At 37.0% G+C, this 17,794-nt stretch overlaps 1 protein-coding gene across 1 annotated transcript in view; it reads left to right on the plus strand.

The window, feature by feature from the left end:
- The window catches only part of FANCM (FA complementation group M), a 46,012-nt gene that overhangs the window by 15,624 nt on the left and 12,594 nt on the right, over window positions 1–17,794 (plus strand). The window contains exons 8-14 of the mRNA XM_087894971.1: window positions 740–838; window positions 1,302–1,486; window positions 3,372–3,578; window positions 5,073–5,304; window positions 7,970–8,127; window positions 9,329–9,481; window positions 14,631–16,458. Of these exons, the coding sequence (XP_087751097.1) occupies window positions 740–838; window positions 1,302–1,486; window positions 3,372–3,578; window positions 5,073–5,304; window positions 7,970–8,127; window positions 9,329–9,481; window positions 14,631–16,458 (2,862 nt within the window). The remainder of the gene's footprint in view (window positions 1–739; window positions 839–1,301; window positions 1,487–3,371; window positions 3,579–5,072; window positions 5,305–7,969; window positions 8,128–9,328; window positions 9,482–14,630; window positions 16,459–17,794) is intronic.

Here is a 17,794-nt window from a genome sequence, read left to right on the forward strand (position 1 = left end):
GAATGGATTTCAGAGGGAAAAATTGCAGAATATAGGAACCAGGAGTACTACTCAGGTGACCCTCAGGACACAGATAAACCTCCAAGTGCTTCAATGACCCTCTAAAAGGATGCAAATTACCAACTGTCCGCAAGGAATATATATCCTTCCATTCCCCACCATCCAGTCAGAGCTGAAGAAGCTTCTTGGGTGAGAAATGTCTTCAAGGAAAAAGCAAGAAAGTCCAGTTGCCTACTGAAAAAGCACCTTTGGGACAACCATGACCTAGATGACTGAGAATCTACAGAATTTAAAACAGTCAAAACATCTAGAATTTACATACAACAATTATAAAATTATAAAACAAGAACAATAAAATAGTTAAAACATTCAGAAAATGCATACAGCAACAAAGATAGTTAATCAGCTAACAGTAAAACCAAGAAACAGGGCTTTAACATATTCCGTAACAGGGACTTCAGCAGAGTAGTCCCATCTTGTAATTCTTGCCATTCGGCACTCTTTGACTGATGGGATTTGCAGCATGCCCAATCTGCTGGATTGAATTGGATGGGTAGAGACTCTTGGAAAAAGACAATCCCTCAGCTAACTGGTAATCATACAGGATTTTTCCTTAATGATAGAATTAAGGAGACATTTTATTATATTTTGAAGGGTAACTTTTCACAGAGGAGATTTTTTTTTAAAGTTAAAGCTGTCTTGATTTTTATATCTAAAATTAAAATTTTTGGGTTTGCAGGAACCGAAAACATGAAGACTTTCATTTATAGCCATCCCAAATTAAAGAAATTAGAAGATGTTGTTCTACAGCATTTCAGATCCTGGAAAAAACGTCAAGGTACCTATAGGATTTAACTCGGCTGCTAATGAAAAAGCTACAAGTAATCACATAGCATTCAATGCTCCGATTCAATTTTACACAGGAAATCCCTTGTTGGGTTTATATTCTATACCCTACTGTTTTCTACTTCAAATTTTAAGATTATGGATTATTTGCTCTTTAATATTTTGCCATTCATTTTATACTGTCCTTATTTAAAACACTCTGGCTAATATTTGGTTTACCAATATATGCAGCTTTCAGTCCGACACAATTTATCGTTTAAAAATAAGAGTTCTTTGTTTTTATACTTTTTAAAACTTTACTAGTTCCATTTTACCAGTATGATGCTTAGTCTTGATTAGGATGCTAGTCAGTGAAATTGATTAACTGGAGTTTCTGCATGGGGCAATTTGTATCAAATTTCTCTGTATGTGTTCATCAAGGTATAGTTTATTGGTTTGCTTTCTCTATTACATAGATCAGACTACATCTGAAGCCACACCTACAGATACCAGAGTGATGATCTTCTCTTCCTTCCGTGACAGTGTTCAGGAAATTGCAGAGATGCTTAACTATCACTACCCACTTGTGAGAGTCATGACTTTTGTAGGCCATTCTACAGGCAAAAACACGAAGGGTTTTACACAGAAGGAACAGCTTGAGGTAATGAAATGGGTGGAGGCAGGGATGCAAATTGTCCTGCGTGGTATAACGAATGTTATCCTTGGTATATTTTGTAAATTATCATCCCAAACAGAGTTCTGATGCCAAGAAAATGGATTTGTAATATAGCAATACCTATAGAATGATTCTTAAATTATGCTGTACTATCACATGATATAAGTTAAATTCACATGAAATGAATAAAATTGTTGTGGCTTCGTTACCTGAGCCTGTGTCATCGGCAGGAGAGGACTCCGAGAGTGAAGGAGAGGAGTTGGCAAGGCCTCCCTCTCCAGGACCCTCCTCTCTGGCAATGCCTTCGGTGTCTGCCGAAGGTCAAGAGATAGGCCCGGGGCCAAGCATGTCCACGCAGCCACAGGTGGACAGTAATGAGGGAGATGAGTCTTGGCTGGATCCTTGGCAGCGTCGCAGAGATAAGCGCACGCAACAGAAGAAGCATGCCAGAGATTAAGCTGAGTCACTGGACCACACCCCACAGGGTATAAAAGGGGGTGAGGTGGCCATTCAGACTCTGACGGACTACTATCGAGTCACATTGCATCTTTGGAAACAACATTATCTGCCTTGGATTTAATTACGGACTGGACTTGACAATTCTTGAACTGTGTGTATTTTGTTTATGAGTAAAGTCTTGGCAAGCAGCAAGCAATCCTCTTATCGAAAGAATTGGTTCTCTGCCAGTTTATTTAACCCCCGGCTGTCTGTTTGTGTGCGTGTGTGAGACGGGGACAGAACAAAAACTCAGAAACGTATAACTGCCCTGCTCATAGTTATAAGCATGTGATTATTGGCTGTGGAACTCTCTGTGTTTTTCAGATGTGTAATATTGCATTTTTCAAATAAATTTGTTCCCTCTTATTATTTTTAATAGAAAAAGTAGTTATTCTTCCTATAGAAATAAAGATGTAATGAGAAGCAGAATTTCATAGCTTTGTTTCATATATCAGCTGCTCCTTGAGAATTTGTCTTGCTCCCAAGTGCCTGAGATGCAGAAAACCAGGGAGTGGCTTTCAAAGTTCTTCCATCACCATAGAAGAAACCAGATGACTGTCATGTCTTTCCAGCAGCCCTCTCCAAACGGAACATGGGTTTAAAAATACATGGTGCTCCAGTCATCTTTGACCCCTTGGAGAATCAGGAGAGCCTATCTGCTCTCAACACTTTCTGTCTGTCATTCTCAGCGTGGGTACTGAGAACTAAAAAGACAATCTGCACCCAAAGTCATTTTATGGGGCTCCTCTATGAGCTTGTTTCTGATTCAGCAACAGGGAAATTAGTTATTGCTTCATGAAGCTTCTCAGCTGTGTGCACAATATTGTTCATCAAGTTAAGGTTATTTTGGGACTTTGGGGGATAAAATTAGCTCATCTATCCCTGTCTCCAACTGGGTTAGAGCGTTCACATGATATATCGACACTATAACTGCTTTGACTTGGTTAAGAAAGTGGCATAGATAGAGTGTGTACATTATATCTGTCCTTCCTTCCTTCGGATCTTTTGTGACTGTGATTACTATCAATTACTAATGCATTGTGTAGAAAACAAAATGTTTTGTAATAGAGCAGTATAGTAATTGATAAAAGTCAACTCCTAAGTTGACTGAACAGTTGAATAATTTAAACTGATCCTATCTGTTTACATTGGGTTATTATCTTAAAAAAACCCTCAATTGTTCCATGTAACTTAATGCCACTTTCAATACCTTCCTCTACTTTGAAAGGTGCACAATCCTCAGTTCTCTGTATCTCATGCATATTTCAAATTCTATGATAGCTGCTGATCTCATAATATTTCCTTACTACATGGATTTGTTTTCTTAAGAACTACCAGAATCAAGCTAAAGCTTGTTTAAATTTTCCTTCAGGTAGTGAAGCATTTCCGGGATGGCGGCTACAACACATTGGTCTCCACATGTGTAGGAGAAGAAGGCTTGGATATTGGCGAAGTAGACCTCATCATTTGTTTTGATGCTCAAAAAAGTCCGATTCGTCTTGTACAGCGAATGGGCCGAACTGGACGCAAACGGCAAGGGCGCATTGTTGTCATTCTTTCTGAAGGAAGGGAAGAGCGAGTAAGATGAGACTCCAGACCCAAGTTTTGTTCACTGCCTAACAAATTCTAAGTGCAGGGATTTTGGTGTTCTAAATTTTTCCAAAAACTCAGTGCAAATCCTAGGTCTTGCTACCAAATAAAGTTGAAAGAAACTAATAGTTGAACTAGCAGATGCTGGCACTGCCTTGGTGGTGATAGCACTTAGCACTTAGACTTATATACTGTTTTACAGCCCTCTCTAAGTGGTTTACAGTGTCAGCCTCTTGCCCCCAACAATTTGGGTCCTCATTTTACCCACCTCAGAAGGATGGAAGGCTGAGTCAACCTTGAGCCTGATGAGATTTGAACTGCCAAACTGCAGGCAGCCTGTAGTCAGCAGAAGTAGCCTTGCAGTAATGCACTCTAACCACTGCAACACCTTGGCTCACAGCCATGGTTCTGATGTTAGCAGTAGTATGAAGGACTTGGGAGAAGGGTTGTTGCTAGAGGCACATAGGATTATATCTAGAAAACCTGCTTCCATTGGTCTAGTGGTTAAGGCACGAAGCAAGAAACTAGGAAACCATGGGTTCTAGTCCTGCCTTAGGCACAAATCTGACTGGGTGGCTTTGGGCCAGTTACTCACTCTCACAACCCAACTCACAGGGTTGTTGTTATGGGGAAAATAGAAGGAGAAAGAAGTATTGGGTCTGTTCACCTTGAGTCACGTATAAAAATAATAAAGGTGGGATAAAAATAAATAAATTAGCAGGAGGAATGTTATTTATTTTAATAATATTAATTCAGTAAATGTGGGGAGAGGTGATTTGACTTTCTTTTCTTTAGGCAAGAATAAAGAGAGGTACATAAAATAAGAACATCATTATCAGATTTCTAAAGCTATGAATTGAAGTTAGCGTAATTGTGGACAGCATGATCTTTAACATGTTGGTGGAGTCTCAATTATGCTGCTGCTTTTTTGTTCTGCTCCAATAAACCCTGACTACGTTACATTAATGATACCTTCTTTTTGCATTAGGTTTCTTCAGTCAATAAGCTTTATGGAGTTCCAGGTCATGGTTTAATCCTTTATAATTACATACATCACAGAACATTTTAAGGGCTATTGTATTAGATGGCCATTTAGTAAAAACATTAACATGGGTTTAATTAAGACTATTGACTATGCCAACACTTTGCTTTCCTTTACCTATATAAATTCAGTAAATAGATATTAAAAATCACCTGAACATTATCAGACATGGGGTAATACTGGGACGACATAATCTGAGTTCTGCAAATAAGTTCTGACATGACATAGGTTTTAAAAATATTATCAAATCACTTCGTAGATCGAAAAATAGGATATTATGTTGGCATTTGTTTGCATGTGAAAAACAGCAAATTGGTTGATAATGAGCTGATACCCAGAGGAATTGTAGTAAATCAGTGTAAATCATATTTGTGAATGTGTAAACTAGGAACAGATCAGACGTTTTACTACAAAAAAGTGCCATTTTTTTTTCTCTTGTAGACTTACAATCAAAGCCAATCCAACAGAAAAAATCTTCTGAAAACTCTTTCTAAAAATAAAGGCCTCCATTTGTACCAGCACAGCCCACGTATGATTCCAGACGGTCTGAACCCCAAAATGCACCGTATGCTGATTACACCTCCAGAGAAGGAGCCAGACACCTCCACAGCCTGCTCAAAGAAGAAAAGTCTCACTTTGGGGCGAAATAATTTTCTCAGTTTTGCCAATGCAGGTAAGAAGAGAGGATATCTGCTGAGTTTAAATTGCCACACAAACAAAAACTGTCTTTTACACAAGGTACAGGAAGGTTGCCCTGTGTAACTGATTGGCAGATTTATGGTTAATAAGACCTAGAGTTCTTTCATTCTTTGTATAGTCAACAAGATTCATTGCCAAAAATACTGTGATGGCTATTTATTTAAATAATTTTGCAAAGGTTGGCTAGTCTAAAGAAAAGAAGGACTAGGAGGGACATGATAGCAGTATTTCAGTATTTGAGGGGATACCACAAAGAGGAGAGGGGTCAATTTATTTTCCAAAGCACCAGAGGGTAGAACAAGAAAAAATGGATAGAAACTAATCAAGGAGAGAAACAACCTGGAATTATGGAGAAATTTCCTAACAATGAGAACAATCAACCAGTGGAAGAGCTTGCATTCAGAAGTTGTAGGTGCTTCATCACTGGAGGCTTTTAAGAAGAGATTGGATGGCCACTTGTCTGCAATGGTATAGGGTCTCCTGCTTGAGCAGGGGGTTAGACCTCCAAGATCCCTTCCAGCTCTATTCTGAATTAATTACCGTAGCTTCCCATGCCAATGTTAGTGGGGATGTGCTTTTCTTTTTGGTAATTCCTTGATTAGGGGTATTGTTTTCTGATTGATTGTTTATCTTCTTGGTAGTTCCTTCATTAGGTATTATTTTTCTGCGGAATATTCCAGTTCTGTGCCAAAATTGCTCGGTATTAATATTTGTATGATGAAAACTGTGTTTTGTATGTACCATATTTTTCGGAGTATAAGACACACCTTAGTTTTTGGGGAGGAAAATAAGAAAAAAGCTGATTGGCAGGTGGATCAGCCTCCTGGAATACCCCCAATCAGCTGTTCCCAGAGGTGAATTTTAGCAACAGGTTCCTTGGTTGTGAGCTCTGTGCCTTGCTTTTTTTTTTTTTTTTGCTTTTTTTTCTGCTTCTGAAACTCTGTTTCAGAAAAAACTTTTTTTCCTGCCTCTGAAAGCCTCTGAAACAGAGCTTCAGAAAAAAAGCCTCTGAAGCTTTGTTTGGGGCTTTTTTTCTGAAGCTTCGTTTCTGATGCTTTTTTCAGCCTCTGAAACCTCCGTTTGAGAAGCTGGGCGGGGCTACATTCGGAGTATAAGACGCATCTAGATTTTCACCCTCTTTTTTTGGGGGGGAAAGGTGCGTCTTATACTCGAAAAATACAGTATACTTACCAGTAATTGAGGTGAACTTGAGTTAGTCTTACCTTATCCATCTAGCCAATTTAAAAAAGCAACCAGAAATGTTTCTGAGCAAGACAAGCCAGTGATAGTAATCCTACTGTTTATGTCAATCAGAAATTTACTGTGCTTGATACTGAAGACATGCAAGTAGCATCAACCTACATGGCCAGTGAAGAGAAATTTGGGGTGGTACAGCAGGCATTGATTCTGCATATATAGGATTTAGTATCTATTTTAGAGATAGGCTAGAACTATAAAGATTCTGTCTCCCTCTCCCTCCCTCCCTTTCTCTCTTTCTCTTTTTCTCTTTTTTTGGGGGGCGGGGGGATGGCAACAGGGAAGTAATATCACTGCATGTCCTTGGAGCATGAATCATCACTCGTTTCAGCAGTCTCTAATAATTCTCTAATTTTGTGTGTGCGCATGGGTATGCATGTGTATAATTATGTGCATATGATTTTCCATGAATGTGGATGAGTATGATAAAATAAAACTATGTACCCTTCAAAAATTATTTTGAAATGTAATTTGGAAAAGATGAGTAAGCACATCTTTTCTTGGACTCCATGTGAGCCTGAAAAAAAAAGCTACAGTAGCTCAGATCAGACTCATAACTGAGCAACATCTTTTTTCAGGCTCAAACACAAGCTTTTTTTTTTTTTTTTTTTTTAGATGCTTGTTTTAATGAATAGCAGAGAGAGACTGTGTTCATGTAAGGCCCAAAGTACTATTTCTAAATTATTTCAAAGCATGCATAGCCCTCTATGGTACTGCTTCCACTGCTCATTAGACCATTAAAAGTTTATAGACTGAATCTGATCCATTTGTTTGTCTGGTTTTCAGTGCAAATTTTATAATCAAAACACCATTATTTAAAAGACCTGCTTATGGCTAAATTGGCTATGAAGATAAAAGCAGCTGTTGGTTTTTTATAGTGATTTTTTTCAGAGCTTGTGAGAAGGAAAAATGCCAATATTTTTTAAAATCATAAAACAGAAAGTGCTTTGAAAAAATTATTTAGGCTGGATGCTTATAGCAAATGGTCAAGTAATAAAACTTATTTCAGTCACTCAGCTTGTTTCTAAGGAGTCTTTCATAGCAAATGAAGAAACCTCAACCAATTGATATAGCTATATCACCAACCAAAGACATGAAGAAAGAGAGAATATGATTGTAACAGTTCAGAGTTCTCCCTCACAGGATCCATCATAGAATATACCTGGTATAACTGGGTAATAATCTGAATATGGCCTATAAGTGCAGTGGTGCTAAAAAAAATTGGAACACTTTTGGATTCTTGATATTTCTATATAAATATAGAATCTATTCTGTAGGATCTATACATGATCTATTCTACACACACACACACACACACACACACACACACACACACACACACGCTAACTTCCTTCCTTTTCTTATCTCCAAATATTTTCCAGGTACGAAGCAAGCCAGTCCAACTGACAGCTGGGGTCTTACAACTGAGGAATATGAAAAATGGGATAGACTATATAAAATAAAAGCTGGTGAAGGAATAAAAAAGCCAATAATGCCATGCAGTCAGTTTGTAACATTAGAATGCAAAGATACAAGAACAGTAAGTTAAAACATACTTCAGGTTAATTTAATGTGGTCTGGCTGAAGATCATGAAAAAAGTACTTAAGCCTGGAGAAAAATGTCTTGAGCTATTGTCAATAGTAACTGATATGTTTTGATATAAATATAGAAAAGACATACATGTATTTAACAATTATATTCATTATATTCAAATAGAACTTCAAATTATTGGAGAAAATTCCAGATATTTAATGCAAAATAAATAAAGGACCTTGTGGCAATCAATTATATCAGACATGATCCTTAAAAGATTATATCTGATCCTTCTTTCATTTGAATGTTGTCCATTTTATGTAGACTTACAGCCAGCATGGTCATTGCTAAGAAACCTTAAATATTTGAAGTGCACTTATTGGGGAAAGTTTGCATAGAGATTCATGTTAAAATTTAATTTACACAAGGGAGTGCTACAAAGGAATAAAGTGCCTGTAAAATTACAGTATATAAATATTCCATTGTAGATCTTTACAATAAATATTGATTCCCATCTAACAAATCAGAATTTCCTACAAGCGCACTGCTTTTTGTAATAGGCTAATGAAAGAATTCAGAACAATTTATTATAGTGATTAAGGTAGCAGGTCAATAAACTATGAGTTCTACTTTCACCTTAGACATGAAACTAGTTGGTTGACTTTGGGCCAGTCATTCTCTCAGAAAAATAAAGCAGCCAGACGCTTTCAAAAATCTTGCCAAGGAAATAGCAGGAATTAAGAATCAAGATTTACTGAAGGCACAAAACAGGGAGGAATTATATGGCTGCTATAACTAAATAAACTAAGGCTGTGATTTATATGTGTAAAATTAGAAAAACAAATGCTTCAACATTCTCAGTTTGTTAACTAGTAAATTGGTGGTAAAAATAAAATGCTTATTGTATTTAAAAAAAACATTTTTTTCTCATAAATAAAAGTTAATATTTTTTTTTCTAATAGCAATAGCATTTAAACTTATATGGCTGGAAAGCTGAGTTAACCTTGAGCCTGTCAGGATCGAACTCCTGGCAGTGAGCAGTGTCTTAGCCTGCAGTACTGCATTCTAACCACTGTGCTATCACTACTCCTCAGTTCTAAATTAGTTCTAAGCTAACTTTAACTTTATTTGGGATTATTCTTTTGACAAGCCTAAACTGCGACTGGCATTGGTAGCGTTCTGTTTTCTTTGTGTTTTGAAATCTTAGGAATTGGAAACTAAAGAAGTTCATGAACTGTCGCTGTCAGAATGGACTGTCTGGCAGAACCGGCCTTTCCCTACCTATCTAGTGAATCACTCTGATCGTTGCTTCCACTTCATTAGTATCATGGACATGATAGAGCAAATGAGACATGAAGAAGTGAGTAAAACAGTGTTCTATTCTGGAGAGCCTTATCGTCTTTCTAAGCTCCCACATGCATTTTATTGAGTTGTGACCAGGGTGGATAAAAATCAAATTTTTTTTTTAAAAAAAATAATTAAAAAATTGGATTTAAAAAAAAATCAGATTTTTTTTTAAAAAATAACAAATTTATTTTAATAAAATGCTTGTGGAATAAAAATCTATCTAAATATAGTTTTCTATTTAAGATACATTAATAATTCAGTTTATTCAGCATGAAATGGAGCTTAGTTATGTAGCATGAGGCTGTATATTCTGCAATATTTATATTTTTGGTAAACTCATTCAATGAATCCAAGCTCTTCAAGCTGAGATAACATGCACTGCATTGATGCATTCACACAATTTCACAGTAACCATGAGATAAATCATAAAACAAAGTTCAGGAATATTCCTTTATCCCATTGTTTTGCAAATCTATGCACACTACAAACTGCATGATTGTTTGAAGAGAAATGAATTTGTACCACCAGGCTCTAAGTGTGAGGAGGAAGGGCAAGCAGTAAAAATGAAAGTGAAACCTTCTAAGCAGCTTATAAATATAATATTAAAGGGCAGCTGTCATTTCAGACCCATCATGGCAGTGCCTGTTAGCGGGCATCCACTCACCTGCTGCCTGCCACGTCCCTCACCTTGTTGTGTAACTGCCGAATCACCGGCCGTCCCATTGCGGGACAGAGATAACAGTTGCTCTTTAAAAATTATGATTTAAATTGTGTTGATTTAAATCAAGCCTTTCTACTAATGATTTAAATCAGGATTTAAATTGTGATTTAAATCAAATCCACCCTGGTTGTGACATAGAATTCTGGAATAAACAGTATGCCCAAAGCATGTCACTATTTTGTATTTCTCTATGATTCTGTTATTCAACACAATGAACCAAAGAAGATTACTCCCTCTTTAAAAAGGTGTTGAGAAACCTATTAAAAACTTATTATTTTGCCTGATCTCATCGCTTAGGCCAGGTTTACAGATAGCTGATTTTTTTCACTAGCAATTAATTTGACTTTTCAGAGAATGACTCATAAAGTTACTCATTGACTTTTAACTAGTTTGATAATTATATTGTGGATGAGAATGGGGAAAAGAGCTTCCTTAAAAAAAGCAACAACACTTCCATACTTTGTGAATTTCAGTGTTACCAAAACTGCAATGCAATTAGGACTTCAAGACAATGACGATAAACAAATTACCAAAAAGAAGAAGAAAAAAGAAAGAAAAAAGAAGAAAGAAGCAATTCTTTAAAAATGTAAATGTCAGGGAAGCATATATGTTTTCTTTAGGATTAAAGTTTAGGAAAGTACCTTGAATAAAAGACACCTCTATTATATTTTTCTCCAAGTTGTTAGACATTTCTTTAATCCGTGTGTCTACTTTTATTATTTTCCATTTGCCAATGTTCTGATTTTTAGTTAACAGAATAACAAGAGTTAGAAGGGACCTTGGAGGTCTTCTAGTCCAACCCCCTGCTCAAGCAGGAAACCCCGTACCATTTCAGACAAATGGTTGTCCAATCTCTTCTTTAAAATCTCCAGTGCTGATTAAGTTTTGTGATGGTCTTAGGATGTAGGTTCTAGAACTCTGCATAAAACTGGAGATGCACTTCTATGTCCCCTCAGCTAAGAAGTTTCTACTCACAAGGTAACTGTTAGTTTTTTTTAAAAAAAAAACTAGGATGAAATTCCTTCTTGGTCATTTTGTGATGCTTAGGAAAAAGAACACAATAAAGGTATACGTTGGACCATAGTATTCTTTCTCTCTGGAAATGTTTGAACTGAATTATAGTTGTTAAATCAGAAACAATGTTGTAAAAAAAAGAAAATAGAGCTGTGCAAGGTTTCATAGTTAATCTTCAAAAGGTGTACTCGAGAATGTCCAGGCGTGTGAATATAGCACTATTACGGCAGCAGTTATAAAAATAACCAAAAAAGAATGGCCCTAAACAGGGGTGGGTTCTACTTACCTTTTCTACTGGTTCGCAATGGGGCCGCACACGCTTCTGCGCAGAAGCGTCCTGATGACGTTGGGGTCGGTGGGCGGAGCCTCCCGACGGTTTTACTACCGGTTGTATAGAACCGGTCCGAACCAGGGGCAACCCACCACTGGCCCTAAATGAGAGAAATTTTTTGGTTTGTGAGTATTTATTTTCCTTTAGTCAGATAGATCCAACAGTGTTGAGTCTGAATCTAATATAAGCAAATATAACAGTAGAAGTGCTATCAGTGATATGGGGAAACCTAACCTTTTGGGGCTTTCACAATAAACAGCAGATATGATAAGCACTGGGCCTCGTCAAAGATTTATTTCTGGAAGCATAGTGAAAATTACCGATTCTTTATCAAACTAGAGTGAAGATGTGGTGTACTTAGTATTTTGTCCTGTGCCTGGTACTCCTTAACACTTTTCATGATGGCTTGGGGAACAGCACTCATAAAATTTATAGCTGATGCAAAACTCAAAGTAATTATTGTTTTAATAGACAGAGTTAGGTTACAGAAGTACACTGAAAGTACTAGAATGAAATTCAATGGAGTTGTTCAAGGCAAAGTTATTAATGCAAAATAAATCTAGAAATACAACATGGGATATCTGGCTTGAGAATGTATGAAAATCCCTGTATGTAGCTGAACCCAATCTAAATTAATTTCCAAAAAGGACCAATACAGTATTTGTCTGCATCAATAGAAGTATTGCGTTTCCAAATCAGGGATCTAATAGTTCATTCTGTTCTGCATTAGACAGACCTGACCTCAGGTACTATGTTCAGGGCACCATGCTTTAAGAAAAATTCAGGCAAATTGGAGCAGATAAAAAGATCAGTGAGACTGATCAAAGGATTAGATCTAAGTCTTATGAGAAAATGAAGGAACTGGGTAGAGGTAGCCTTCTGGAAAGTTTGAGAGGACGTATAACTCTTCAAGTGCACGAAGGAGATTCTGTCAGAAGATGACATCTCTGTTTTCTATTATATTCAAGTGAAGGCTATAGAATGATATATAGCTGTAGGGGGCAGCTCCCAGCTGAATGTGAGGAAAAATCTAAGACCTAATTAGTGGAACTAATTACTTTAAGGGACCCTTTGGATGTGTTGAAGTAGAAACTAGATAGATACTTCACAGAGTTTGGATTCCTGTAATGAACAGGAGATTGGATGATCGGTCCCCTCCCAACTTTCTTTTTCTATGGTTCTATAGGTCTTAGGCATGTGTTTCATTACATTGTATAGCACCCCTAAAAATGAATAGTGAATTATACTTCTAATGTGTCTTGCTGTATATTGTACTTTTGATTTCCCCTATTCTCATGCTCCCATATTTCTTTGATTTAAATCTCAATAAGGCAAAGTGTCAGACCCGCATCTGATTATATCTCCAGCAGTTCAGATTAATACATACTATTATGTAGAAAAATTGACATAAACTTTGATTTTGAACATGAACATATACTGCCTTTCATTGTAGGCTATTCATTGTGTGATTCATATATTGTGATTCATTCATTGTCATTCAATCATAGGGAATATATATAGTTAACTCAGTAATGGAAATTAAACTGTCAGGAACTAAACAGATTTCCATTTTTTAGCACACACACATTTCATTGATGATTAAGTAAAATCACCATCATTATTTAAATGTCCAACTAAATGAACAGACAGAAAAATCTCTTGCATAATTTGCAGGCTGATGGAGAGGACTGTGATGTTTTACATAATCTGCTTTTTAACCATTTTGGAAAATAAGCATGAATGTTTCTAAAACGTTTTTTTTAATGAAGTACTGCAATCCAAAAAATGTAGGAATGATCTTGCCATGGAACATTAAGTTGTTATCTGGACAGCTAAGAAAATAAGCCTCGTCAGTCTAATTTAGGAGGTGGCAAAATCTGATTGGCTTTGTCTGGACTCAAACAACTAAGCAGGTTTTATCCTGGTTAGTAGCTGGAAGGGAGACTATGGAATTTTAGACTTGAAGGTTAGATTAAGAAAAGATGGATGGATGGATGGATAGAAAAAATAGCAAACTTGAACTATGTTTTTTTTTCAATTTGTACTATTTAAAGAGATTTATTGAGATATTTTGAATAATAATAATTTAGAAAATAATTTAGAAAATTTCCATCTGTTACAAAAGACCACACTGATTGGATCCACACATACACTGTGATGATACAATATGACTTCCTAGGTAGGTTCTTGGGAAGAAATTATGCGTACGAAGGCCAACACTAGTTGAAGAACTGGCAGCTGTGATTTCACATTTTTGTGCATATCACGTCCGACTCTCAGCAAGTCTGGGGTCATGCTAATTGATGTGAAATTTAAGTATTCCATTTTCCTCTTCCAGAGAGTTGCTTTTTTATAACTTTACCAGATTTGTTAATTTATGTGCATTTATGAATCCTAAATCATAGGAAAGTTCTTTTTGATGTTAATTACATACCAAGAGTTGAAAATATTATGAGAATGTGGTAATGTAGTACAGTTAAGTCCTTCCTATTGATTAAGATTAAATCAAAGAGTATCTGGTCCATTTAAAATTTAGCTTCTAAAACAGAAACTTGTGAGCAACACAAGTTCGGAATTTTTCTGAAGGTCCATGCTGGGCAAAAAGTATCTCAAAATATTGGTATATTAAAAGTCCCCCATGGTTACAATTTCCTGCCTATTTGAAATCTCTGCAATTAATTTTTGAAAAGTCTCGTCCTTGGCTAGATTAGTCATAAACATCATGCTTGGCTGGATAAGACCGTTACAACTTGCCTTAATGGACAGGATCCATTATGGTCGTAGCTCAGGGACTACATGTACTTTTACTAATGTAACATGATGCAACTTCTCCCTTTCTATTCCGATTTGTGACATTCAAACAGAAGAAGCAAATCAGCATGCTCAAGTTGATAGCATTGGCTTTGAATTTCAAATAAATTACCTAAAATGATAGTGGGTTCATTGAATGAACCATAGTCTTTCTCTTTTCTATCAAATTCCATTCCATTCTGTAAAATAACAACAACTTAGTGAATACCAATAATGCAGAAGTTAAAGAATGTAACTGTAAATTTCAGAAATAAAAAAGGCATTTTTCTTTATTCTCTTAACTAGGGAGTGTGTGGTTATGAACTGGAAATTCAACCTTATTTCCATTGGGAAGATGTTCATGCATCAAACGTTCAGACCAGCAAAAGATGTGACACCGTGACTCTTGAAAAAGTATCATCTGGGAAAAAAGCAGCAGCTACAGCAAAAGAAAAATATTCCTTACAGGAGTTTGATGCAGAATGTATGTCACTGTTTAAAGTGGCCAATTTTAAATCCTCGAAAAGACCTCCGGTGATTGATGTAGAAACTGCAGTTCATGCTAAAAAGGATGGCAGCACTTCAGATTGCTTTTCAACAAACCTATCACCATTTCTTGAAGCTACAGGACAGAAAAGTTTGGCAGATGAGAATCAAGAAAATATGGGTGCAGCCCTCAACACAAGTATTCAAGGAAGGGCTTGTATCAATCCTGAAAAGGCTACGACAAAAATAATTCATCCTGCTCCTGAAAATTGTATACAAAATGGACAGTGTGTGGATTCTGGCTATGGCTGTTTTGCAGATGATTCATATCTTTCATCTTTATTTTATCTACCAGTGCCAGAGATTGATTTGTTTAGATTTTCTGAAACAAATGCAGATGAAAACTTTTCCTGGGGAAAAGACATCCAGATGAATGTAGCAAGACTTCTGTCACAGTCCCCGCCATCTCTGGACGAATGGTTTGCTTCTGAGGAAAAGAGGGTGAATGAAGGCCTGGCGCTTGATTCCTTACAGCAATGTGTTTCCAGCAAGTCTAAAGACAATATTTCAGAGAAAAATGTATGCTTCAAGAATGTGCCCATTTTACCTCAGAACAGCTGTGAACTCTTAAATACCCGTAAATTGTGTTCAGTGGATACCTGTCCTTTGGAAACAAATAAAATTCCAGATACTTTCCTTAGCAGTATAAATGATCTTAGCTGGGATGACATCTTTGAAGTTGAAACCGAAGAAGAGAATGGAATTCAAGGGGAGAAATTGTCAAAAGTAAACAATAGTCCACTGCTGAATTCTTTGAAAAGGAATAATGGTAAAAGTTGTGAAAAAACATGCAAACCACCTGGAAGAAATGTAAACCCTGAGGAAGATTGTTCTATGCATTTATTGGGAAGTCATGCACAGACCAACCATCCACCAGTTGAAAAAATGGGGGCACCTTCAGAATTATCTGGCTTGTGTAGTCAAGCCAACATGCAGAGTAATAGACCAAGAACTCCTGAATGGCAATTTTCTGACCCACTTGCTTCTGTTCGCAATACAAATCCCACAACATCATTGACACCACATAGAGATGAAGTAGAAGTCCCTGGTGAACTTGATCATGGAAGCAAAGCAAATCCCCATGATTATGAGCAGCTGTATAATGCTTCTGAGGATTTGTTCTCTGTTAACTTTGATCTTGGATTTTCTTTTCAAGAGTCAGAAGACGATGCCTTAGAGCAGATGAATCCCATGAAAAATAAGGGGAGCCCTGCAGCTGGTCATTCCAACAGGGTTGAAGCCTTGTTCTCAAATAGTAGTTTGGTAAATAAATATCCCGGTAATGAATGTTTTAATAATGTGACTAAATCTTCTACACCATTAAACATGCAAAACCACAATCCTGGTCTAGCTGCTATTTCTTTGGCATCTCCTTTCACACCAGCAACTCACAGATTTTACCAGTCACCAAACCACGTAAAAACTGTGTGTTCAACACCAACAGGTGGACAAATGATACATACTTCTTGCTCTAGAAATAATCAAGAAAGCTCACATATGAGAGCTTCAAGAAAAGCAAACACCAGCATAGTTAAAGTCTTAGCCAAAACGGCTTTTGGAGTAAAGGATCTTCCATCCCATGAACCTGGTAAGACCAAAAATGAAAACCTAAATTATTTTAGCACGCTTTCTGCTGAAGTTAAGATTTTCAAATGCATAGATATGTGTGTAAGAACAATGATGCAGTTATATCGTTGAGAAACCACTCTTTAGAAGGCGTAACGAAACTAGTGACCTGTTGTGACCTAGGCCCAAATAATTATTACCAGACACAATCAGTCCTAAACAAACATATTTTATTAGAACAGCTGAGAATTACTTCATTCTCAGCTTAGTCCAAATTAATTCCAAAACAAGTCCTTCAGAAAAAGTCCTTCGGCCTTATCTCCAACCTTTGTCTTCTTTGGCACCCTGCCAAAGGCTTTTCTTGGCAAAGCCCCACGAAGTTCAGAAACAAGATGCCAACAAGAAACAATTGTAGCAACGTTGTTTTCCTACAAAAAGCTCAAGAGCCCTTGCTGCTCTTTTAAGCCTTATGGGAGGGTCCAATCATCTGGCCTTATTCCTGAGTCGTTTTTGCTTTAGCTGCTCTTCCCTTCTGGCAGCTCTTTGCATGCGTGCACTAGGAACAGACTCCTCCTGTTCCTCTGGCTCTCTGCTGTCCGCCTCTGGAGGCTCCGGAGTCCGCGCATCATTCCCAGATGGCCCTGGCCCCATCTCTACCTCTGACGCAGAGCCGTCGTCCTGGTCTTCCCCTGACTCCAGGACTGGCCCATTGCCCTCCCCAGCCTCCTCACTGTCCGACTCCGCTGCCAGCTCCGCAGGCTGCTGGTGGACCACAACATGACCAAGTTCCTGTCTTTTGGGATATTGAATGGTTCTCATTATTTTATTCTGTTTTAAGCTCAGCCTAGCCTTTTAGATGTTCTGTGATGAAGCTAAGGATCAACTTGTAGCAATGTAATCATGATATGATAAAACTTGTAAATATTTACTGTTATAAATATTTACTGTTACGTTAGCTAAAATGATCCTCCTTTCCAATGGTGTATCTTCTTTATGTGAGAATATATAAGATCCCTATATTTACTACTGCAGTTTTCTTGACTGTACAGTTGCTGGGTTTGTACATTTAAATGTACAGAAAAGCATTTATAGGTAAAGTAATGAATCTTGGAAATATTTTAAAGCGGTCCTAAGATTGATAACCAAAATTTGATTTGCTCTTTTGAAATATTATATCAGACTGAATTCTTGGTATATTTTTTATTTCCTCCTCAAAAGAAAGAATAATGCACTTGATTAGGGAAGCTAGATGAGAAACAAAACACAGAAACTCAGCTAGTTGGATATGCTTTTTTGTTATAGAGAGCTAGTTTAAGCAGTCAAGTCCAGGTGCAATAAGTAACACTGGTTTACTAACA

The sequence above is a fragment of the Pantherophis guttatus genome, chromosome 1, assembly GCF_059756535.1.
Source record: "Pantherophis guttatus breed Tessera chromosome 1, ASM5975653v1, whole genome shotgun sequence".
NCBI classification, from domain to species: domain Eukaryota; kingdom Metazoa; phylum Chordata; class Lepidosauria; order Squamata; family Colubridae; genus Pantherophis; species Pantherophis guttatus.